The following is a 24,950-nucleotide window of genomic DNA, read 5'->3' on the forward strand; positions in this document are numbered from 1 at the left end:
ATAAACTAGTGGAGGTGACAAGCTCTGTGGACAAGGACTTCATCCAGTCCTCTCTCCTAATGCCACCCACAGCTCCCAGCTGGGCCCAAGCCTGCCTGGGGGCCCTCAGTCCCACCCTCCCATGGAAGGCACAGACTATGAAGGTCTCCAAGACATGAAAGTCAGGCTCTGCTGTCTGGAAGCTCGCAGCGTACTTTGGAAGGCTCATCTAATCCCCGAAAAGAAGTGGAACCCTTCAGGTCTTACATGCTTGGGGCATAGAGGGCGACAGAGGGGGCAGGCTTGGGGGCCCTGAGGAAGAGCATGCCCAGTGTACAGGGGAGATTGGGGGAAGCTTCCTGGAGGAAGGAGCGTGGCTGGGCCCTGAACCATAGAACATGATTTTCCTATTAAAAAAAATACCTTTTTATTTTGAAATAATTTTAGATTTACAGAAGAGTCATAAGGTGGTACGGAGTTCCTCGATACCCTTCACCCAGTTTCCCCTGATGTGAACATGTTGCATAACTGAGATGCATTTACCAAAACTAGGAAATGAACGCCGGCACAACACTATTACACTATAAGCTTTATTTGGATTTCAACAGTTTTTTTTTTTTTTTTTTAGGGGATTAAGTACATTTTATTACAAAGATACAGGCTCAAATATCTATAAAAGCCTATTATCTGAAGAACACTGACCCTGTTTAAAACTCTGCACCTATAACAGGTGATTTTATCTTTTCTTTTTTTTATTGTTATGTTAATCCCCATACATTACATCATTAGTTTTAGATATAGTGTTCCATGATTCATTGTTTGTGCATATCACCCAGTGCTCCATGCAGAACGTGCCCTCCTCAATACCCATCACCAGGCTAACCCATCCTCCCACCCCCCTCCCCTCTAGAACCCTCAGTTTGTTTTTCAGAGTCCATCGTCTCTCATGGTTCTTCTCCCCCTCCGACTTCCCCCCCTTCCTTCTTCCCCTCCTGCTACATTCTTCTTCTTCTTTTTTTTTTTCTTAACATATATTGCATTATTTGTTTCAGAGGTACAGATCTGAGATTCAACAGTCTTGCACAATTCACAGCGCTTACCAGAACACATACCCTCCCCAGTGTCCATCACCCAGTCACCCCATCCCTCCCACCCCACCCCCCACTCCAGCAACCCTCAGTTTGTTTCCTGAGATTAAGAATTCCTCATATCAGTGAGGTCATATGATACATGTCTTTCTCTGTTTGACTTATTTCGCTCAGCATAATACCCTCCAGTTCCATCCACGTCGTTGCAAATGGCAAGATCTTATTCCTTTTGATGGCTGCATAATATTCCATTGTATATATATACCACATCTTCTTTATCCATTCATCTGTTGATGGACATCTTGGCTCTTTCCACAGTTTGGCTATTGTGGACATTGCTGCTATAAACATCGGGGTGCACGTAGCCTTTCGGGTCCCTACTTTTGTATCTTTGGGGTAAATACCCAGTAGTGCAATTGCTGGATCATATGGTAGCTCTATTTTCAACTTTTTGAGGAACCTCCATACTGTTTTCCAGAGTGGCTGCACCAGCTTGCATTCCCACCAACAGTGTAGGAGGGTTCCCCTTTCTCCGCATCCCCGCCAACATCTGTCATTTCCTGACTTGTTAATTTTAGCCATTCTGACTGGTGTGAGGTGGTATCTCATTGAGGTTTTGATTTGGATTTCCCTGATGCCGAGCGATATTGAACACTTTTTCATGTGTCTGTTGGCCATTTGGATGTCTTCTTTGGAAAAATGTCTGTTCATGTCTTCTGCCCATTTCTTGATTGGATTCTTTGTTCTTTTGGTGTTGAGTTTGATGAGTTCTTTATAGATTTTGGATACTAGCCCTTTATCTGATATGTCATTTGCAAATATCTTCTCCCATTCTGTCAGTTGTCTTTTGGTTTTGTTGACTGTTTCCTTTGCTTTGCAAAAGCTTTTTATCTTGATGAAGTCCCAATAGTTCATTTTTGCCCTTGCTTCCCTTGCCTTTGGCGATGTTTCTAGGAAGAAGTTGCTGCGGCTGAGGTCGAAGAGGTTGCTGCCTGTGTTCTCCTTTAGGATTTTGATGGACTCCTGTCTCACATTGAGGTCTTTCAACCATTTGGAGTCTATTTTTGTGTGTGGTGTAAGGAAATGGTCCAGTTTCATTCTTCTGCATGTGGCTGTCCAATTTTCCCAACACCATTTGTTGAAGAGACTGTCTTTTTTCCATTGGACATTCTTTCCTGCTTTGTCAAAGATTAGTTGACCATATAGTTGAGGGTCCATTTCTGGGCTCTCTATTCTGTTCCATTGATCTATGTGTCTGTTTTTGTGCCAGTACCATACTGTCTTGATGATGACAGCTTTGTAGTAGAGCTGGAAGTCTGGAATTGTGATGCCGCCAGCTTTGCTTTTCTTTTTCAACATTCCTCTGAGATTTCAACAGTTTTTGATTAATGTCCTTTCTCCATTCCAGAATCCAGTGCACGCTACCATGCTGCACTTAGTTGTCACATGTCCATAGTGACAGTTTCTCAGTCTGTCCTCGCTTTGCCTGACCTTGAAAGTTTTGAATACTGGTTCAATATTCTGTAGAATGTCCATCAAGTTGGGTTTGTCTGATGTTTTCTCATGATTAGCCTGGCGTTATGTATTATGAGAATACAACACAGCTGATGGATCCTCAAGGCACCTGAGGTCACCTGATGTTAACCATGACTTATCACCGTTGATGTTGATCTTGAGCACATGGTGGAGGTGATGTCTGCCAGGTTTCTCCACCATAAAGACGCTAGTCTTCCTTTTCCATACTCTGTTAGAAGAGAGACACTAGTCTAGCTCACGGTCAAGGAGAGGTGACTCAAGCTCTCCCTTCTAGGGAGGAGCAGTAAAGAATATGTAGACACAGTTAAAATCACATTAATTAGTAAATATTTGGGGGAGGTATATTCAGGCTACACAAATGTCCCAGTTCTCCTTAAAGTTTTGCCTACTAATTTCAGCGTCTATCTATGGATTTTGCCTGGAACAATGATTACTGAGGTGCTCTCATGGCAATTTTCTAATTCTTCTTTCCTCATACATTTATTATTTGGAATTGTTCTGTAAGGAAGATTTGTCCTTCTCTGCCATTTATTTATTTTCTATCAGCACAGACTCACGGTTATTTATTTTATTCATTAGGTTAAAATCTAGTACTATCACTATTTATTTTGTGGCTCAAATTGGTTTAACTTTGTCCACTGGGAACTCTTTCAAGTTGGCTCCTGTGTTCTTTTGACATATTCCTATCTCTTGTTTGACTTCCTTGATTTCTGGCATTACAAGATGCTCCAAGCCCATCATGCATTTTCCTTGCCCCAGCCCTAGAATTAGCCATTTCTCCAGAGAGTTCCAACTCCTTTTATTTAGAAAGTAAGATCTAGGTGGTAGATGTGCTAGTTGCTACTAGGGTATTACTATTTCTAGGTCCTCACAATGGACAGAGTGAGGAAATATATGAGTGTACTAATCCATCTATATGCTCATTTATCTCTCCTACATCTCTATCCATCCAACCATCCATCCACCCACCCACCCACCCATCCACCTATCCATCTATCCACCCACCCATTATCCATCCATCCACCCATCCATTTACCTACTTAGCTATCATCTATTTATCTTAAAATAAGCATTAGTTCATACTGATATGCCACCCCTACCCCAAACTCTAATGCAGCAATGCATAATTTATTCTTGTTTTCCACCTTGCTTATTTGTAACTTCTTCCTTTGACGAGGAGGAGCCTGGCTGCCATATTTGCAATCGTGTGTGTTCAATCCTAGCACATCCACAAAGCAGTTTCAGAATTCTTGATCAGGACCCCTGTGAGAAACATAGTTACCAACTAGAGTACAAAGTTCCTGTGCAATCCTTTCTGTCTTTAGTTTGACAAACCAAACTCTGTTTTCCAAGGTTAAATTGGTCAGGTCCTTTTTCCCAACCCAATTCAGTGAGGTTATGTCATACATTTGCAGTACAATTAGATTCTGTTGTCACAGTCTGCATTACAACCTGAGATTCCCTGACCTCTTAGTTGACTGTTTTAAATTTGCATATAGTCAGGGCGCCTGGGTGGCTCAGTTGTTTAAGCAACTGCCTTCGGCTCAGGTCATGATCCCAGGGTCTTGGGATCGAGCCCCACATTGGGCTCTCTGCTCGGCTGGAAGCCTGCTTCGCCCTCTCCCACTCCCCCTGCTTGTGTTCCCTCTCTCGCTGTCTCTCTCCGTCAATTAAATAAAATCTTTAAAAAAAAATAAATTTGCATATAGTCAAGTCACTCTCTGTAGTGTGCAGTTCTAAGGGTTTTCAGAAATGCAGAGTCATGTATCCGCCACCCTACCGTAGGGAAAAGTTCCATCACTTGAAAAATTCCCCTTCTTTGACCCCTTTTAAGTCATACTGTTTTCCAAAATGTCTGTATGTTTTTACAATCCCACTGGCACTGAATGAGTATTCCTCTTGGCTCACATCTTCATTAGAATTTGGTATTATTCATTTAAAAAATTTTAGCCATTTGAGTAGGTGTGTCTTGTATTTCATTGTGGTTTTAATTTCCATTTCCCTAATGACTACTGGTATTGAACATCTTTTTATATGCTTATTTGCCATTCACATATATTCTTTTGTGAAGTGTCTATTCAGATTTTTTGTCCTCTTCCTTAAAAACGTTTTGTTTTGTTTTAAATGTTCTTTATGCTCTGGATACAAGTCCTTAATTGAATATGTGATTTGCAAATCTTTTCTTCTAGTCTCTGGGTTGTCTTTTCATTCTCTTAATGGTTTCTCAGAGCAAAAGTTTCAAATTTTGATAAAGTCCAATGTATCAGTTTTTTCTTTTATGAGTTGTACTTTTGGTGTAGTACCTAAAAACTTATTGTCAGGTCGTGCAGATTTTCTCTGATGTTTTCTTGTAGAAGGTTTATAGTTTTATGTTTTACATTTAGGTCTATGATGCGTTTTAAGTTAGTTTTGGTATAAGGTGTGAGGTTTGTATAAGTTCCATGTTTTTACGTATGGATGCTATTTCTCCATTGAATTGTCTTTATATGTTTGTCATAAATCAGTTGACTATATTTGTGTGGGTATACTTTTGGGCTGTCCATTTTGTTCCATCAATCAATAAGTCTGTCCTTTTGCCAATATCTTACTCTCCCTATTACTGTAACTTTACGGGTAAATCTTGAAATTGGATAGTGAGAGTTGTCCAATTTTGTTCTTCTTTTTCAGAATTGTTTTGGCTATTCTAGTTCCTTTATCTTTCCATGTATATTTTTCAATGAACTTGTTGACATATAAAATAGACCTTGCTGAGATTTTGATTGAGATTACATAGGATTTATAATCAGACTGGAGAGAAGTGATATTTTAACAATGTTGAGCCTCACAATTCATAAAAAAATTTCTCTCTCCATTTGTTTAGATCTTTGCTTTCTTTCATCAATGTTCTGCAGTTTTTATCATATAGATCCTGTACACATTTTGTTAGATTCATATCTAAGTACTTCACTGGGGGTATATTATAAATAGTATTTTTTTTTAAATTTTACATTGCAGTTGTTCACTGTGAGTACATAGGCACATGATTAACTTTTGTATAATGACTTTGTAACTCACTTAGCTTAGGTAGCCTTTTTGGTGGGTTCTTTGGAATTTCCTATTAGATAATCATGTCATCTGCAAATAGAGACAATTTTATTTCTTCCTTCCCATTTTTATTTTTCCTTTTAATTTTTCTTGTCTTATTGCACTGTCTAGGACTTTCAGTAGGATGTCGAGTAAGTGATGAGAGAGAATGTCCTTGCCTTGTTCCTGACCTTAGGGAAAGACATTAAATCTCTCATCATTTACTATAATGTTAGCTATAGTTTTTGTACATGACTTTTATTCAGTTAAAGAAATTCCCTTCTGCTCCTAGTTTGCTAAGAGTTTTTCTTAGGAATCAATGCTGAATTTTGTCAAAAATCTTTTTCTGCATCTATTGAGATGTGTTTGACATGATAGGTCTAAGTGTGGATCTCTTTGAGAGTTTATCCTCTTGAGAGTTCACTGAACTTCTTGGATACATAGACTTATGTTTTTCTTCAAGTTTGGGAAGTTTTTGGCTATTGTTTCTCTGAATATTGTTTCTGCCCCCCTCTCTCTCCTCTCCTTCTGGGACTTACATTGTGTGTATGTTGGTATGTTTGATGATACTCCACAGGTTTCTGAGGCTCTGTTCATCTTTCTTCTTGTTCTTCAGACTGGATGATCTCAATTTACTTATCTTCAAGTTTTCTGATTCTTTCTTGTGCATCCTCAAATCTGCTGTTAAGCTCCTCTAGTGAATTTTTTATTTTGGTTACAGTTTCAAACTCCAGAATTTTTATTTGGTTCTTTTAATACTTTTATCTCTTTATTTAATACTTTTAATATTCTCAATCTGGTGAGACATTATTCTTATGACATGGGTTCCTTTAGCTATTTGAATATCTTAAGGCTTTTGCCTACTAAATCCAACAATCTGGGCTTCCTCAGGGACAGTTTTTATTGATTACTTCTCCCCCTTGTGTACGGGCCATACTTTCTTCTTCTTCTTTTTTTTTTTTTTAAGATTTTATTTATTTATGAGAGAGAGCAGTGAGAGGAACAGAGAGAGAGCGGGACAAGCAGACTCCACACTGAGCACTGAGCCTGACACATGGCTCGATCTCAGGGCCCTGAGATCATGACCTGAGCTGAAACCAGGAGTTGGATTCTTAACCGACTGAGCCACCCAGGTGCCCCCTTTCTTATTTCTGTTTATGTTTGATAATTTGTTATTATGCAATGGACATTTTAAATAATATAATGTGGCAGCTTTGGAAATAAGACTCTCCCCCCTCCAAAGGTTTGTTGTTATTGTTGCTTGTTGTAGTTATTGTTTGTTTAGTTCCTTTTCTGAACTAATACTCTAAAGTCTATATTCTTTGTCCTGTGTGGTCAGTGAAATCTCTTCTCAGTTAGCTTAGTGGTCAGCTAATGATCAGACACAGATTTCCTTAAACATTTGGAACTAATATATCTCCTAGTCTTTGCTGATGAGCTCTCTGTGTGCATGTCGAGTCATATCTTCAGCACTGAGCCAGGTACCTGAAACTCTGCCTTAGCTTTTATTTCCTGCTAGTGCAGTCTTAAGGTCAGTCAAAGGTGAGAGCTTAGGGCCTTCTCATATCTTTTCTGAGCATGCACACATCCCTGGGCATGTGTCAGCCCTAGGCACATACATGGACTTCTAGATTCCCCAGAAATCTTGGGAACTTTTCAGAGTCTCTATGAACATCTTATTTCCCAACTCTTCCTTTTAAGCTATCTTAAATTGGTTGGCCCAACTGTTACCCACTACCTCAAGCAGCCACAAAGTTAAAATACTTGTTTGTAATTGTTTTTGACAAATGTACCCTCTGTACCCTGGGGAAAAGATTTTTTGTACCTGAGGAATCTCTGAGTCAGTTCAAATACAGACAGTCTTGCAAATGGGGCCCTCCAGGGAATCACTAGGCAGGTGAAAATGATAATTCTTTGGGAGTGAGGCTTTGGAAGCACTCCAGCTCTATTCTATTTCCTTTAGTAACTGCCACTGTGCAGTGGGAGTGCAGACTGTTATTTTTCAAAGCTATCGTGGAGCTGGAGAGTGGCTCTTTGGACTAGAACAAGTTGAAATGTCACAAAGCTTGCTCTTTTTTTTTTTTTTTTCTTCTAAAATTCAGCTGCTTTTCTTGATAAAATGCTCCTTGGGTTCCTGTATAAACATTTGGTTAATTTCTAGAATTTTGAAAAAGTTGATTCTGACAATTTTTGCTCCTCATGCAGATGTACTGCCCGCTTAGCCTGTATTTCTGCCTCTCCCCCCAGGAGAAGAGCCTTTCATTTTCATGTTCTGCTCCTTCACCTGCACTGGGTTCCAATTTTTGCCCTCAGGCTATAGCTTTGTCATCCTTCTGCATATAACCATTCCTGCTCCCTCTGAGAGATGGGAGATGGGTTCTGGCAGAGTGTCAGCAGTGGCTGTTGCTCTCTTCTTCCAGCCAGCACCACTGGGGAAACAGGAGGGGGGAAGCTTTCTCTGGATTCTCCCTGACCTCTGTGAGCTCCCGGTGGGGTTCCTGAAGGATGCAGACACCCTTATGCCAACAGCCCCCAGAGCATTCACATTCTCAGGCTAGCCTTTAGCAATTTGTTAGAATTTTCCAGCTGAATCCTCTGACTGGCTTATCTGATGTTTGGGGGTGACTATTCCAGGTAAGCAAATGCTTGGGTCTGCTGCTCCCTGCAGGTACCTGGCTCCCCCCAGATTTTGGTAAGTTGTTTGTGGTGAACTCCATTCTCAGATGGATTTAAGAAAAGTCATTACTTTGCATTTGTCCTGTCATACAGGTAGGAGTGATGTTCTTTCCAGCTCTCTGCCTCCAAGAAGCCAAAAACCGCAGGTGCTTCTCAAGTCTCTGCTGTGTCATGCTTGCTAGCCAATAGCTCATTGGCCAAAACAAGTCACATGGTTGAGTTTGAATTCAAGGAGTGGGGAAATGGACATCACCTCTTCAGAGACAGGAACTACAAGATCAGATACAAGGGGCATGGATACGTGAAGGTGAGATGAATGGGGCCATTTGTTCTGATATGAGGAGCTCCACTGGAGGTGGAGAGATGTGGACTTGAACCTTTTAACATGATGGGATTCAGAGGGGATGCTGCACTCAGCTGAGTGCGGCTCAGGGAAGGCTGCCCCAAGCTGAAGACACCTGATTGGGATACAAGGCCCAGGAAAGAGAAGGAGGGGTTGGCAGTCCCAACTGGGACTTACTCATCTTTAGGTAGTAGCCCAGGCCTCTCAGCCTCCTGGCTTTGACTCTGAAGGCTCTGGAGCACACCTCCTCCTCAACCTCTTGCTGAAATCCTGTCCTGAGGTCCAGGTCCTGGCTTTGAGCTTAGGGCTGGGGCTCCTTGGGCTCCCATAGACCGAGGGCTTCCCCCACCAGAGCCTTGACCCTCCTCTCTTTCGATTGTTTGCGACCTACTGTCTTGGAAGCTCTAGGGGGCAAGTCTGTGTTTGAACCCTGGACCAGGCAGAGTGGGCTGGCTGGCTGGCTGGCTGGAGCCGTGAATGGACGACGGTTCCAGGAGGAAGGCAGAGAGGGGTTATATAACTTCATTTTGCTGATACAGAAATAGGGGCTTAGTCCATACAGGTAAACGGGTAAGTTGCACAGGGGCCAGGGGATGAGCAGGGGGAGGCTGGACATCCCAACCCTCAGTCCAGCACTGTTCTTCTGACTCAGGCATGAAGGTTCCAGGCATCAGGAAAGTGGCTGGCCTATGTTTCTGGGGTTAAGGGAGGGGATGGCTAATAGCCCACTCACCTGCAACCCTCAGCTTGGAAGTTCTGCTAACTCCCAAGAAACCCCACCGCTGAGCCAAGCCCAGGGACAACTCACACTGGCCTGAGAAGGAGAAGAGACGTGGGCACTTCCTGGAGCCAAGCTCTGTGCTAGCTCTTTCCACTTGGCTCTCCAATGTTCTCTGAGTTGGGATTGAGCCCCATTTACAGATGTGGAAACTGAGGCTCAGATGGGGTAAGTGACCTGGCCGGGTTTCACGGTAGAGCTGGAATTCGAACCCAGTCGCACTAACACCAAAGCCACTCTGAAAATGCTGCCTGAGTGCTTGCCTGGCCTTGGCCGGTCGTGACCACACACTGAGTCCCGTGTTGTGTCAGGATGAGCTATTTGCTTCTTGAAGCCCCTTCTTGACCTGGAGTCTTCTCCAAACCCCTCATTGACAGACCCAAAGGCCACTGAACAGCATGAGACTAAATGTCTGACTCAGCCTTGGGTGTCAGGAAGGCTTTCTGCAGGATGTGACTCTGAGATGAGATCTGAAGGACACGTCAGCATTTCCTGAGGAGTAGGTGGGAGGAACAGCAGGTGCAGAGTGTGAGGATGTGCGAGAGTCTGCTCGGGGAAGGCTGAAGGTGGGCACATGGGGCGGGAGGGCTGGGCACACAGGCAGGGCCTCAAATGCTGGGGCAGGGGCACGGGCACGTGGGAAGGGCCTCCACTCGCCCCTCTCTCCTAAGAAGAGCTGCTGAGGCCAAGGGCATCCCAGCTACATGGCACCCACTTGGCGTCAGCGGGGGCCACAGCCCTCTCTCTCCTGCTCCCTGAACTCAGACTGCCTGAGCACCCCTTCCTCTGCAGCAGGCAGGCATTTTCCTCCCCAGGTTCTCTGGGATCTTGGGGCCTCCCAGCCCTGCCCTGGCCAGAGCCCCTCAGCCTCATCCTTGATGCCCCCTTGCCAGGCTGGGGAAGTCTGACCGAGGGGCAGGAAGCCACCCACTGCTGCCTGCGCTTCCCACAGGGCTTCCTTCCCTCCCTCAGGATTGGCCTCAGTGTCGCCATCTCTACAATGGGGGTAGGAACTCCAGCTTGCCAGGCGGTGTGGCCAGTGGGACGGAGTGCCCACAGGACAATTAGCTCTGGCCCCTGCTTCCTGAGAACTCCGTGAAGACCGCAGGTAAGGGGAGGAGAATCCAAGGGCCCTGCCCAGGCCCCTGCGAAGCCGTCCTCCTGGTGGCTGGGGCCTCCCTCAGAGGAAAACGAAGTCCTGTGTGTTTCTTTAGGCACCATCTCGGTGAGGTCCTCAGACCCGCACGACCCGGCTGACAGCAAGTCACAACTGCACCGTGTGCAGACAACCTGGCTTAGGTGGAGTTCAGAAGAAAACCACATGCCATGCAGCTGGCAGAAGACGATGCGGCACGGCAGATTCCGACCTGGGGAGCAGGGGCGACCTGCGACTGAGCCGGAGCGGAGCCGGGCGAGCGTCCAGCAGAGGTGGCCTCCTCCTGGCTCGAAGCCTCCCCGTGAGCCCACCCCTCTCAGCCTGGGGTCCCGTCTGGACTGAGGCTGGAACCCTGCACACAAGGAGACAAAGGTGACAGTAAAACATCTTCATGGGAAGAGGGGCCCGTGGCGGCCGAGGCTCCTCTTCCCACACCTCACATGCTTCGGAGCCCGAAGCCTCCCCGCACTTGGGGCGCTTCAGGCCGTGGCCTACGTGGGCCCCGCGCAGGGGTGGGAGGGCTCTTGGCCCAGGGGCTTTGGCGCTGCTTCTCCGCTGGAGCCACGTGGGGTGGGGTGACGATGGGGGCTCCTTGCGCTCACCCCTCCCTGACAGCCTGTGGCCACACAACTCAGGGGCAGCTATCCCGGCTGCCTCTCCCTACTTCCTTCCAGAACCTTCCAGAAGGCAGCAAACTCTGTCTCCCTTCCACTTGCTTCACGAAAGGTGGCGAGGATTGCAGGGATTTAAAAGTTCTCTTTGCTTGTCAGACACTGTTATGTCCAAGGAAGGGTCCCTCCCCAAACGGCCACTGACGGGTGCCTCCAGTCAGCCACCAGCTGGGCTGGACCAAGGCCTGACTCAGACATGGGCTGGTGCCTGGTCTCTAGGGTCAGAGAGGCGGCCGTGCGGACAAGCCCAGCAGAGGCACCGATCTCATCCAGGACGGCGGGAGGCCTTCCAGGTCCCCCAGGCTCTTACGAATAAAACCTCCAGAAATCCCAAGGTTTTAAGTATTTTATCATTGGTGGTTCTTTTGAAGCCTTAAGAATCACTCCTGCAAAGGCGTACGGTTTTATTTGCTCCAGCTGAGTGAAGGGTCTGGCGGCTCAGGGGCCCCGAAGCCGCCGGCAGAGGCACCTGTTGTCGGAGCTGTGGGGCAACTCTGAGCCTTCACCGCCGGGAAAGACACAGGGCCAGCTGTGACCCTCCCCCACCCCCCACCCCGATTCTGTGATTTCGTTCGTCTTAGGGACAGGCCCTGTGGTCCCCGTCGGTCCGCGCCGGATGCGCCACGGCCGTCACCTACTGCAGGAAGGCCCGAAGGAAGTCGTTGTAGGAGATTTTGGAAGCCAGCGTCTTGTCATAATACTCCAGGATGTGGAAGAACTCCTCCTCCGAGAGGTTGACGCCGTACTGTCTCAGGACCTGCCACACAGAGCCCCCGCTGTCTTGGTGCCACTCTAGGAGGCAGGCTGCCAGGTGGGCCAGGCTGCCCACCTCTCCTCCCCTGAGCCCGAACATCCCACCTCCAAAGCTGCCCCGCAGCCCTCTCCCCGCACCGCACATCCCTTCCCTCCTTCCTTCCTGCCTCCCCTCTCCTCTGCCCTCACCCCGCCGAGGGCCAGAGCATGCACTATGGGTATGAAATTGGAGACTCTCCCAGTCCAATGGAAGCTGCTGGTTCTCCCCACCCCCCTCCCGGAACAGGAGGTTAACAGCCGTCACCTCCCTGCAGGGTAGTGAGGCTGGTCATCACATTCAGACAAGGTGGAGAGACAGAAAGCAGAGGGCTAGGAGGGAGGCCACAGGGCCTTAACGAGGCTGGGGCCTCTGGGTGCAGCCCACGTGGGAGGAGGGCAGGACAGCAGGTGCAGGGCGCTGGGTGTGGTTGATCTGCCGGTAACACAGCCCGAGGCAGAGCTGGCTGCCCGCCCGGCAGCGGCTCCCCTTCCTCCTCAGTGAGCAGACCCCTGGTCTTCACCCAGCTGCTGTGTGTCCAGCTAAAAGGCAACACTTCTCAGCCTCTCTCGGAGCTGGGTATGTTCCAGCCAGTTAAACCTAAGTGAGAATGTGATGGGGGACTTCTGGGAAGCCTCCTCTAAAGAAAAGGTGCCTGCCCCTTCTCCTCTCCTCTTTTTCTTTTTGCTGCTGGGAATATGGATGTGATGCTGGGGCCCCAGCAGCCACCACAGACCACGAGGCGACCTCGTGGAAAAAAGCCAGGTGCCGTGGATGGTAGAGCGAGAACAATGGGGTGCCCAGTAACTGCCCAGCACTGCACCAGCTCTGGCTTCCTACTCCGCAGCCTCTTTTATGTGACAGAGAAACAGACTTCCACCGCGTTTCAGCTGCTGGGTCCCTCCTGTTACCTGCAGCTGAGACGGAACCTAATAGACAGGTTCCCTCACAAGTAAAAGTGAAGATTAAGTTATAGATTTCCTGTCTATGCTTTGTGTTATAATTTGTTTCTAACAGGAGACTAGAATGCGGGGCTGGAAGAGCCCGAGGTTCTTCCGGGCAGGGGGATGATGGGCCCCACCACGGAGGCTGAGCCTGGGTGTCCCTGGCACCCAGCTGGTCTCTGACTCTGGCTCTGTTGAGGCCACGTCTGCCTTTCGAGTACTCCCCTCCCTCTGCCACCCACCCCAAATTCCTGGGATGCAGACAGGACCCTGCTCTCTTCACCTCTTTGCCTGGAGATGGAAGGAGAACCCCGGGCTGAGAGCTGACTTGAGTCCAAAGTAAAGACAAACAGTGTGAGCTAGAAAGCCACTGGCGGGGGGGGGGGGGGGGGCCCTGAGCGCAGGTGTCCCTGGGGGCCGCTGGGACATCCCCTCCTCCTTCCTGCAGCCCCAGCGGCCCATCCACCAGCTATTGCTCATCTTCCTGACTTGAAAGGAGAGGGTTTTACTTTTTAAATTTGTTTTAGTTGAAGCAGAGATGAACCTCAAGAATACATTTTTTGTAGGTGCATTTTGAGGTCATAACCCTTTGTTCCTTCGATGTTTTGATGGAGTGTTTTTCCTGACTACAACATGTGATTTCAAATCTAATGGTCGGACCTCAATTACTTTCTCAACCTCAGTGGCTGGGCAGGGGTGGAGAAAGGGGTAGGTAGGGAGTGGGGGCCAGAATCTGCCAAGTCAACGAGTTCTATGTGATTCGGAAAGTGGGAGTTGAGGGAGGCCCATTTCTTCGGTCTGGGAGGGATGTGCCTGCGGTCCCCAGCCTGCCCACGGTGAGGGTGCCCCGTAGACCCTGCGTCCTCAGGGTGCCGCACACTCTCGTGGGCGCATCAGAGGTACCAGCGTCCACACTGCAGGGAGCGTGGCTGGGCCAGCTGCTGTGGGGAGGTGGCTGGCGCCACGGGGAGGGTAGCTGGGGGAGAGGAGCCGGCCTCTGCTGGCTGAGGTCCCATAGCTGGGACCCTGCTTTATTTAGCTCCTGATCTGGGGCTCTTGTGAGGTGGACACTGGCCCTGGCTCCCCCATGGAGACCATGGGCCCAGCCTGCGCTCCCGGGACCAGTGGCACCTATGGTGGTACCCGGAGGGCTCAGGTCGTGTCCCCCCCAGGGTTCTAGAAACCTTCAGGGAGGAGAACCTGGGGTCTGAAGGTGAGGGGCATGTGATAACCTGGGGGCCCCAAGGAAATGGGGTCCCAGACATCTGCTCACACCTGGGCCTTTGCCAGGGAGGTGAGGGGTCCTCTTTTGAGGTCTTCTGGCCATTGGCATTTGGCCACTGCTCCCTGTTCAGACGCAACAGACAGCCAAGAGTTGAGCTCACCTTCCTGAAATCAGCCACGCTTAAAAGCCCCGTCCCGCCCTCATCGTAGGCTTTGAAGGTACGCCGCATCGGCCTCCAGCAGTGCACAATTTTGGGCTGAATACGCAGTAAAGCTGAATAAAAGGAAGAAGTCTCAGCACCAGATTCTTTCTGGGGAAAAAAAACACACACACAAAACCAAGAAGGGGTGAGAACGGAGCTTTTGAATGGGTAGCAGGGGGTAGACAGGCACAGCCCAGCGGCTGTGAGCTCGCCTCGAGGGCCTTAGTCCTATTTTTGCCCCTGCTCAGGGCTCCCCTGGCCCCCTCCACTGTAGAATGGGGCCTGCAAGCAGGACTCATAACAATAACGGCAGATCACCAACCCTGCTGTTCATTACACGTCACTTACTCCCTGTCCCTCTCCCCTAATCTGGGAGAAAGGTGGCCCTGTTGATCCCCATTTCACAGACTGGGAGATGGGCTGCTCAGGGAAGTGAAGTGGCAGGATCAGGACGGATCCGGGCTCTGCTCCTCCCAGGTTATGGAGGAGAGAGAGGGCCAGGGAGAGATAGCTGGCCGATTGCAAAATCGTTTGCGGTAAAAAGAGATTTCAGTTTGGGTCTTCTAAGTTGGTTATGATAATGAACAGAGTTTTTTTTTTAAAAAATCACAAGGTTGTAATTATATCTTGTCATTAGATAGTACACTACACTGTGATTATTTCATTTAGGTGCTGTTAGATTGAAAACATATTTTAGCATGATTTCGCCCTAACACATGTCTGAATATCACAGAGGTGAACTGTGGGCAATAACGTGTAACACATTTTGGGAAAGTTTAATTTTAACATGGCATTACATAAAACAAATTAGTGCAAAGTTAAATTGCTTTCAATTTTTCCATCATTCAGCACCCATGATGGAAACTCACCAGATATCCTATAGCTTCAATTAGCTACCGATTTACCCAATTTGCTGGTCGGCACTCGAGAAAGAAAGGATTCTATGCTTCCTGGCTCTCCCCACCCACGCCTGGCCCGAGAAAGGCTTTTCCCATCCTAGCTCAGGACAACCGACCCATCCCCACCCTGAAGGCCTCTGCCTCCAGCTCGGGTGTGGCCGGAAAGCAGAGTCCCATGTGGCTTCCCCAGAGGGCTGTCTCCACTGTCAAAGGTTGCCGAGAAGGCCCCCAAAGAACTAGAAAAAGAAATGGCCCTTTGAGCTTCTCTGAGGAGAGACAGCGGGCCTGAGCTCCTCACTTGTGTGGTGGGGGCCTCGGCAGCCTGTAGGAGGGACGGGACTGGAACACGGCCCAGGACCAGGGAGGGCAGGCCTTCTGGAGACACTGGCCCCACGCTTTCCTAGGAGAGGCTCCTGGGGAGAAGTCTCCCGCCTATCACTGCACCCAGGGTAGGGATGTGGGGGAAGGCAGGACTCTTTCTGAAGCACAGAGTGGCAGCTGAGGTCCGTCTGGGTGTAACGTCTAGAGCTGGGGGGGTGAGGCGTGAGACAGAGCACACGGGAAGTGTGCTGGGCTACCTCCCAGTGGGGCCGTCGTGGAGCACCTGTCCCGTCACTGAACACAATCTCAGGAGCCTACGAGCCAGCTTTTCGGCCCCTCGGTGTGGATGCGCAGTCTCCGCACAGGGGAGGGCTCAGAAGGGGTCACCTTTCGCAGGCCTTAGAACACAGCGGATCTCCCCCTCGTTTACAAGAGGGGAAACTGAGGCCCGGAGAGGCAGAGGAAGGCCAGAGCTGGCAGGGGCCTTGCAGGCTGCGTGGTTTCCATTGTTCTCTCCTATGCTCCTGGGTCCCCTGAAGATCTAAGGAAGACCGCCTGTTCGCTACTCACAGAAAAACTGAACTAGAGAAACAACTGTCTTAGCCTTAGGTTCTTCTTCCATAACTTGGCCTAAGCCTCCAATGCTAGCTCTTGTCTAAAGCAGAAACTACACAAAGACGAGACCTGAGTTTGCACAAAATTACATACAAATTTAGCGGCATAGAAACTTTCTGCATGGGATCAACTGTTTGCTGGGTTGACCCATCGTGACCTTGCGGCTGCCGGGTGTGGCGGGGACTGGCGGGGACCGGCGGGGACCGGCTGGGGCAGTCCGGGTCGGCCTGGCACCCCAGCCCCTGCAGCCGAGGCCCGAGGTGGCTGGAATCAGCTGTTTGTCCCCCAAGTCGACAGCGCTAGCGGTACTTGTTCTCTAATTATCACAGATGAGGGAATAGGAGCAGGAAAAAGTTGGTTTTTGTTTTTGTTTTTTTTTTGCTTCATGTTTCAGAGAGACTGGAGAAAGGCAAGTCAGTGAAAATACTGGTTGGACTGGGTGTGGGTGAGAATCGCAGAATTGACAAATAATTGAGAAAAAAGGTAAAAACCTAGGACAGTGGCCTCCAACTGCTATTTATGCATCTTTAGGTTCTCATTCCTCTTCAAAAAAACAAAAAGGAAATTGTAGACAATGCATCGTGGGTACAGTTTAAGCAAGAAAGATAATGAGTCTCCAACTACCGCCCCCTCCCAACCCGGAAGAAAGGGTCTGGCCTGCCTCGGCTGTTTGATGAATGAACACACATTGATGTTTACATTAAAAATGTTTCACTCTGCTGTGACCCCCGACCCAGCTTCGCCTTTTCCGCGAACCGACTGATGCTGCTCCCCAGGCATCGTGCGCGCAGCCGCACTGCTCTTGTTGGCCAAACAGGTGTCTCTGCGTGCTGGGGGAGGGGCTACCGTCATCCCGCGTCTGCCACCCGCGGGAGTCCGAGAAGCCGAGAGCCAGGCTACTGTCCCGTCTTGGGTCTCTAGGCCCTTATGGGGCCCCAGACGGAGAGAAAGAAAATCTCTGAATCATTTCCAAGAAAGGAAATTTTGAGCTGTTTGCGATGTTCTCAAAGCCTTTACCTGCACCTCTTGCCTCCCTGAAGAACCCACCAGCTAGCTGGCTTTGGGCCCACTGAGCAGACCCTGGGGGTCATGTGCTCGCCTGGGAAGTGCTGGTGCTGGACGGGCCTTTACGTAATGGAGAAGACGGGACAGCAAAGAACCGCTTGACAAGTGTATCTATACACACGCACATGCTTGTGCACGCACACATCGCACAAGTGTGTATATACACGTGTATCTATCACGCACGTACCCGCGCCTACCATGAGTGCAATATGCACGCCCACGTGCACACATCACACAGGTACTGTAGACACACTTATCATACGTGTCCAGATTTATAATCATGCACATGTGATACAGTTATCATGTATATCACACACGTGTGATATGCACATATATGTGTATAGACAAAATCTGAGCCAATTTTCGGGGTCCATGGGGAGGTGGCAGTGAGACCGGGGACATGTGACAGGTGGGTCCTTACTGGCCAGCGGCCCCTCCTAGAGTCTCCATGTCCACTGTGTCCCTCATTTCTATGAAGCCAGATGATCCGAATTTACAATGAATTGAGAGAGGTGAGAAACCTTTGGCCCCAGACCCTCACATTTCCTGAGAGTGACTGCGTACCATTTTATGCACATTCTGAATTTTCATTCTCTGCATCAGGGAGGTTTCCTTCGCTTTCAGCAGGAGGACACAGCTCTGAATGAAGTCACAGTAAGCAAACCTCCCGTTGTTCTTTAAATCATACTTCACGACAAGCTGCTGACATTCCTCTTTGCTTATGTCCAGATTGAACTTCTCCACAAGAGCTAAAGACAGAAACATGGGTTCAGCTGGTGGCAATTTGCTCACTCATTCATTTGTTCATGCCCGCATTGATTCATCTCCTGCCGAGATGCTCTCTCTGCTTTGGGCCCTGGCTGGGTCCTTGCTCACAGGCTCATGGTGGGTGTGGCTGGACAGACACTCCGTGCGGCGAGGACACAGGGGTCCCCTGCATCCTGCTGGGACCTCACTGTCCTGGCGTTGGCCTGCCCTCGGGTTTTGCAGCTGCCGCTGCGTGGTCCCAGCAGTACGGACAGAGCACCGTGGAAGCCGTACTGAGGAGCAGGGAGGGACAGAGTCGGAGTCAGGGTCGGCGTATTCCCCATACAAGGTTGGGAGCTGTCCTAGCAAAGGCTCAGAGTCAGGGCAGAGCTGGGGACATGGGGAGAAGGGGAGGTTCCACGTGCTGCGGTGTGGGCCTGGCAGGTGCCCCACTGGGGGGCGGGGGTTCAGCCGTGGCTCTCTGACCAAGTATTTCTCAACTCTCAAGAGTGTGCTAGCCTACAGAAATTTACACATTTTGAGTCTTCATTCCAGTAACAACCTAAAATATATAAAGCCTATTCTAGAATACTTGGACCATCTTTAGGAGACAAGTGCCGTGCAGTTTCAGGGTCTGCGTGTGGCTTTGGGGTTAGGATCATGTCGATGCCACACTGGTGGCACCTGTCGGTGGCAGAATATCAGCACTCGTTCCCACTTTGCACTAGCGCCCCTGTTCGATCCTTTACCAGTTAGAAAGCTAAAGCTTCTTTTGGAGTGACAACTCCTAATTGAAAGAGACTTAGGTAGGATAAGATTTGAGTTTACACTGAATAAACTGAGCCTTCCATTGACCTCATGAAAGCAACAAAGTGTCGCGGAGTGGAGGACCATGCTACTTGTTGAGGCTGGAGGAAAGGCACTGGGAGTGGACCTTATATATGTAGATGGTGGCCTCAAACCAAGCACAGGCCAAAATGCTGCTGGGGGAAACAGCAGAACGTGGTGCCAAACAGGACACGTGCGACAGGACGGGGCTGGGCTGGGGAGCCTACAGGGGTGGCCCGAAAAATGCCTTCACTGTTCCGACTTGCAGAAGGTCATCAGCAGGGCACAGAACATGCAGAATGACCTCTGAAAATTAATAAGTACATATTTTTTACAGTATTGAATTTTGGATGTACTACTGAAGCCAGATAGGCTGAGCAGGATAATGGACTGGTGCCCTCAGTGGGTTCCTGGGTAAAAATTAAACAAGGCGATGATGAATGCAAGACAAGCTAAGGTTCATCAGTCACAAAATCAAAAGAATTAACTAAAAACCAAATGGAACTCAAACACGCATTAAGACCAACATTGCTGATTTGGTCTCAGAGAAACATGTCATGTTAAATCAATGGAACAATGCTTGATTATTATTGATTTCATCTTTTATATTTAATTTATACATGGTTATTTTTTGTAGGAGCTGTTCACTTAAAGAGTTTACACCTTGTTTCGTCTGCACATTTTTAAGCCATGACTATCATAGAAGTGATTTATATTAATATTGGAGGTTCTTGAGAAAAACATTTTCCTTAAAAAGGGATCTAAAGATTGGTCAAGAGGAAGGGTTTCAAGGGTAGATTTACCTTCCTGTAATGTAAAATGCTGCATAAATAATACGCAACCATGAGTGGAAGTATAAACCCAGCAGATGTCATTTGAACAGCTTATCAAAGCAACACGTGGTTAGTACCAGATCAACAGAGTGGAGCCGATGCAGTGGGTGGGCTGGTGTGTCCCCAGCCACAGCCCTCCCCCACCTGTCCCACTTCCCCGAGCTCTCCAAGTCTGTGAACATTTCATGCCGCCCAGAGACCACAACCAAGTCCATGATTTCTAATGCTGAGAACGCCACGGCTTGTGGGCTTGGTCATGCCGGCGCGAATGTGCCCTGCGGTGGGTTGAGGTGTCTTAGGAATTCTTGTCCCGCTAGGCAGCGTTTATGGAGGGGTCCAGCCTGCCACAAGGGGGGGGGGGTGGTGGCCTTGCGCCAGCAGGTGACACTCTTATGAGAACGCACCCAGGAATTCAGCCGTGGTGACCTCGCCCTGCTTGTTCACATCCTTCTCTTTGCATTCTTTCAGGAGCTCTCGCCAGCAGCCATGGATTTTCTTCCGGAGCTTGTTCTCTATGGGCTCGCAGTTCTGCAAGGGCAGGGGGCCCAGCGCCGAGCCAGCACTAGCGGGGGTCTAGCGAGAAAGGAACGGAAATTGTCTTGTAATGTGAGATTCAAAATGGAAGTGATAATGCAAAATTACAGGCAGGGCTCAGGTTTGGGTTCACAACTTCTCAGGCAGTATTCGCTCAGAAATAAATGAAGAGCAAGAAATGGGTGGTAATTCTGCCACTTGATTTTTCACTTCCATCAGCCGGCCGTATTTGTGCCTAAACACAATAACCAACATAGTTTTGGAGATAAATATATAGCCAAGACTTAAGTATAAGGAGATGTTATTTAAACATATTACTGTGTGTGTGTATGTGTGTGTGTGTGTGTGTGTGACAATAACATATTTTTCACCAGAGGAAGAGTCTTATCAAAGAAAGTGAGTCATGTGTCATTTTCATGGATGTCTAATCCTGCACTCAGTTCCAGAATGTCCAATATTGTGAAGTTACGTGGACCAAGTATGAAGCTGTTCTTGGTCTTATTGTATTTTCCATTTAAATCCAGGGAATGAATTGAATGTGGCCCAGGCGTTTCCCCTGAGCACGTCCTATGGTTATCTACTACAGTCACCAACTCAGCTGAATTCCTGCTCCTTCTCCTGAATCCCGTGCCGCCTGAGCCTTCCCCATCTGGGCTGATATAACGCCCTTCTTCCAGATGCTCAGGCCAAAACCTTAGAAGCCATCCTGGACTCTCTCTCTCTCAACCTGACATCTAATCCATTGGGAAATCCTGTTGGCTTTACCTCAAAGACACATCCAGCATCTGACCTCTGGCCACCGGCTCCCCACTGCCCACCTCGCTCGGAGCCACCAGGCCTCTCCCCTGGACCATTGCAGCCTCCTCCCCCTCTCCTTGCTTCTGCCCGCCCTTCCAGCACCCACTCCACCCATAGCTTCTATTCAACACACAGAATCCACAGGAGTCTTTTAAAGGAGGCATGCTGCCCATATCACTCCTCTGCATAAACACCTACAAGGGCTCCATCCCACTGGGAGTGAAAGCCCCAGTCCTTGCTGGGCCCCCTGCCCGCCCCCCCGGCTCCCCCCCTCCCCCCAGCGTGTTTCCTATGGCTGCCATAACAGATCTACAGACTTGGTGGCTTAAAACAGCACACGGTATTTCTCTTACGGTTCTGGAGGTCAGAAGCCTGAAATGGGTCCCACTGAGCTAAAATCACGGTGTCAGCAGGACTGAGCTCTTCCTGAGGTTCTAAGGGAGAATCCATTTCTTACCTTTTCCAGCATCTACAGGTGCCCACACTCCTTAGCTTATGGTCCCTTCCTGAACCTTCCAAGTCAGTAGCATCAGGTGGGCCTTTCTCAAATGGCGTCTCTCCGGCACTGACCCTTCCGCCTCTGCCTTCCCCATTTACAGACCTTGCGGTTGCCTTGGGCCCTCCTGGCCACTTCAGAATGATCCTGTCTTAAGTCAGCTGGTGAGCACCTTTAATTCCATCTGCAACCTTGATTCTCTGTTGCCATGTAAAGTGACATGTTATAGGTCCCGGAGATTAGGACGTGGACATCTCTGGGGTACTCCTGACCCCCCCTTCATTCTGCTCTACTCACTATCTCCAACTTGCTAAATACTTATTGTTTACTGTTTCGTGGCCATTATTTCTGACAAGAATGTAAACTCCACAAGGGCAGGCACCTTGTTCATTCTCAGCTCTAGAAAAGACCCAGCACAGAGTAGGTGTGCAGTAAACGTGTGTTGACTGAATGAACAAATGATAACTCCTGTCTCCGAGTGCTCATCATGCACAAAGCCCAGCAACGGCTGCCCTAAGAACATGGTTGGGATCTTCTCAAGCCCCCTTCCCTGGAGACACCGTCATCCTTCCTGCGGATGAGGCAAGAGCCTCAGAGAGGCCTGCCTCCTTCCTATACCCCAAGCTGGGCGGCTCAGCCCGGGGGCAGAGCTGCAAAGTTAGACAGGCCTCGGTTTGAAATTAGGTGTCTCTGTGTCTAATGTGAGGACACCTCTTAGAGCCTCAGTATCTTCAACTGTAAAATGGGTGCAACACTTTACAGCAGGGCACACAGTTGGACCCTCGCACACAGTGCCTACCGACCACAGTGCATTTGCTTTCCTGCCCGATGAAACCCTAGCTTGCGGACACCTAGAGTCTTCTGCCCCTGCTCCTGTACCCATTTCCCGCCCCGAAGCCTCCTTACTCCTCCTTCCAACCCCCACGCCTCCCTTCCACCCAACCCTTCCTCATACCTCCTCCCTCCCTGCTCCAGGCAGGCGAGTGCTAAGGACCCACCTGTGGGCTCCTCTCCTGTGTCCCCACCCCAGGCTCTACCCGGGCCACCTTCTCAGTCACCTGCCCCTTGGGAACTCTAGGTCCCCTCCGGTCCAATGGGGTTTGGGGCTTTGGGGCCCCGGTGATGGCGGCACTACGGAGAGAAGGACTCACACAGGGGTGGCTCGGAGGTTTCAACCCTGCCTTCAGGTCGTGAGTGGGTGATGACGCTGCAGACCTGCTTCCGTCCAGGACTTCGGGAGCACTGCTGCCTCTTGGGGCCTTGACCGAACTGCCAGCGGTCGGCGCTGTTGCCGCCCTCTCGGAGCTGAACATGCTCAGGAAGTCCAGGTACTTCAGCCTGCCCTTGGCATTGACCGGCATCTCGCTCCACAGTCGGTCAAACTGGAAAAGAAGCAGAAATCAGTCCCAGGGTGAGGGTAAGAGCCCAGCAGGGTCTCCCGCGGCGCCCCCGAGAAGCGGATGGAAGCTAGGGAAGGCCGGCGCTCACGTCGGCAGGGGTCCGAGGCCCACATCGATAAAAAAAAAAATTGAAAAAGAAAAAAAACCCATTCGGCCTCCACTTGATGGAAGCCTCCATAAGACGAACAGCAAAGACGAGAGGATTATTCATGGCTTCCGCAGGACATTTTTTAATTGAATTGGGCCCTTAGTGAGCAGTTGAAGGCCATTAAATGTTGTGATTAGTCACAGAGCCTGAGCCGCAGTATATAAGGACACTCTGGGAGGAAATGCAAATCAAAGCCCTGGTCCACCTCGGCCCCGGGGAAGCCCAGCCAGACTCACTTCTCCTTCTCACTGGCGCCTGAGTTCTACCACCACCCGGCCAGGCGCCGCCGCCTTCCGCCGCTGTGCTCACAGCCATGGTGCGCGGCCCCCAAGGGGCCAGCATTACCTCCCCACCAGCCGGAAAGGGAGGCATTTGGGAAACCGGAGGGAAGCCTCTGGCTTTGGGCTGGTCTCGTCTGATGTCACAGGATGCAATCCAGACCACACCAGCACGGATAGAGCAAAGTGCCTCCAGCCTCCTACATGAGCCACTTTTGATGACTGAGGGCTTTTGGGGAGCTAAGAAAAGGGGTAACTTATTTCCGAGTTGGTTTTTAGAGCCCCTCAGAACTGGTGGGGCCTCAGCCTCCAGCACACGCCATGGGGAGCTGTGTCCCCTCCTTCCTGTGGGTCTTGACCTTGGCCAGCGCTTCTGGCCTCTGGGTTTCCCAAAGGCAATGATGAGAGACTCTACCGTCTCTATTTGAAATTCCGGAAATGAAGCACTGAGTGGTGGGGAAGAGACAGGGAATGTTCCAGGCCCCAAGAAGGGAAAAAGGTTTAGTTTGGGACGATATTCTTGATTAATGTTTTCAACTTTTTACTTCAAAAGAATTGTAGATTTGCGGGAAGTTACAAGGATGGCTCCAAGAGGCCCCTGTGTGGAAGCAAGAGAGCTTGGGAAAGTGACCACATGGTCTCAGAGAGACTTCACCATCACCAAGGGCAGTAAGCACCCCCAAACAGGAGGAGGCCCTGCCACCTGTCTCCCTCCAGGAAAATTCTCCCAAACCCAGGAGACAGATGACTGGCGCTCTTCTCTACCTTGTGCTGAAGCCACCTCTGCAGGTGACATCTCCCTGCCTGGTCCTGAAGCTCTCTGACGGTCGTCTGAGATGCATCTTTAAATGTTGGACATCTCACAAAGGGGCTGGTGCACAGCAGGTGCTCTAGAAATGTTTGCTGAACGTCCTAAAACACTCACAGAAGACTGATCAGACAATGGTAAGACCCTTTAAAAATGAAGAGGGAGAGAGGGCACGAAGCCGTATTGTAATCCCATTCCTCATGAAAGGCTTTCAGGAAGCAGAGCAAGATGCGGCTGTACAAGGGGAAGTGGGCTGTGGAGGGCTCTCCTGCACTCCTGTGTTAGCGACACGGGGGAGGAAGGAGGAGAAAGGCCGTGTTATCAAGGGTAAATACAAAGAAGGGTGAGAGTGCTTGAGGATGCGGTAAACACCTGATGCATGGGAGTGAGGACATTTACAAAACCACAGGGACAACAATGGTGTCTCCTGGTCCAGCAGAAGGGGCAGAGATGGACCAACTCCTAATTAAATCTTGTGGTACAATTAAAGTCAAGGCAGGACCATGGAAATCCTCTCTGCACCATGAAAGGCAGAATGAATGCTGCCAGGAGTATGCGGAATTGGGTGGGTGGGAAATGGAAGCCCCTGATAGATTGTCACACCCCAGAACACTGACAGAGCCTAAAGATTGGGTGCAGGATGGAGGCTGGTGGGGGCTCTGGGGACCGGAGAGGCATCAAGAGGACTGGAAATGGGCACCATGAGAGTGTATTCTGAAATTACAGGCC

At 49.4% G+C, this 24,950-nt stretch overlaps 1 protein-coding gene across 1 annotated transcript in view; it reads right to left on the reverse strand.

The window, feature by feature from the left end:
• Positions 1 to 11,677: 11,677 nt before the first annotated feature.
• EFCAB6 (EF-hand calcium binding domain 6) overlaps positions 11,678 to 24,950 on the reverse strand; it is a 231,154-nt gene continuing 217,881 nt past the window's right edge. Inside the window, exons 27-31 of the mRNA XM_078076716.1 lie at positions 22,739 to 22,969; positions 20,164 to 20,332; positions 17,916 to 18,100; positions 14,410 to 14,559; positions 11,678 to 12,047 (exon numbers count right to left, since the gene is read on the reverse strand). Of these exons, the coding sequence (XP_077932842.1) occupies positions 11,925 to 12,047; positions 14,410 to 14,559; positions 17,916 to 18,100; positions 20,164 to 20,332; positions 22,739 to 22,969 (858 nt within the window). The 3' untranslated portion in view covers positions 11,678 to 11,924. The remainder of the gene's footprint in view (positions 12,048 to 14,409; positions 14,560 to 17,915; positions 18,101 to 20,163; positions 20,333 to 22,738; positions 22,970 to 24,950) is intronic.

Source organism: Halichoerus grypus, chromosome 6 (genome assembly GCF_964656455.1).
Source record: "Halichoerus grypus chromosome 6, mHalGry1.hap1.1, whole genome shotgun sequence".
NCBI classification, from domain to species: Eukaryota; Metazoa; Chordata; class Mammalia; order Carnivora; family Phocidae; genus Halichoerus; species Halichoerus grypus.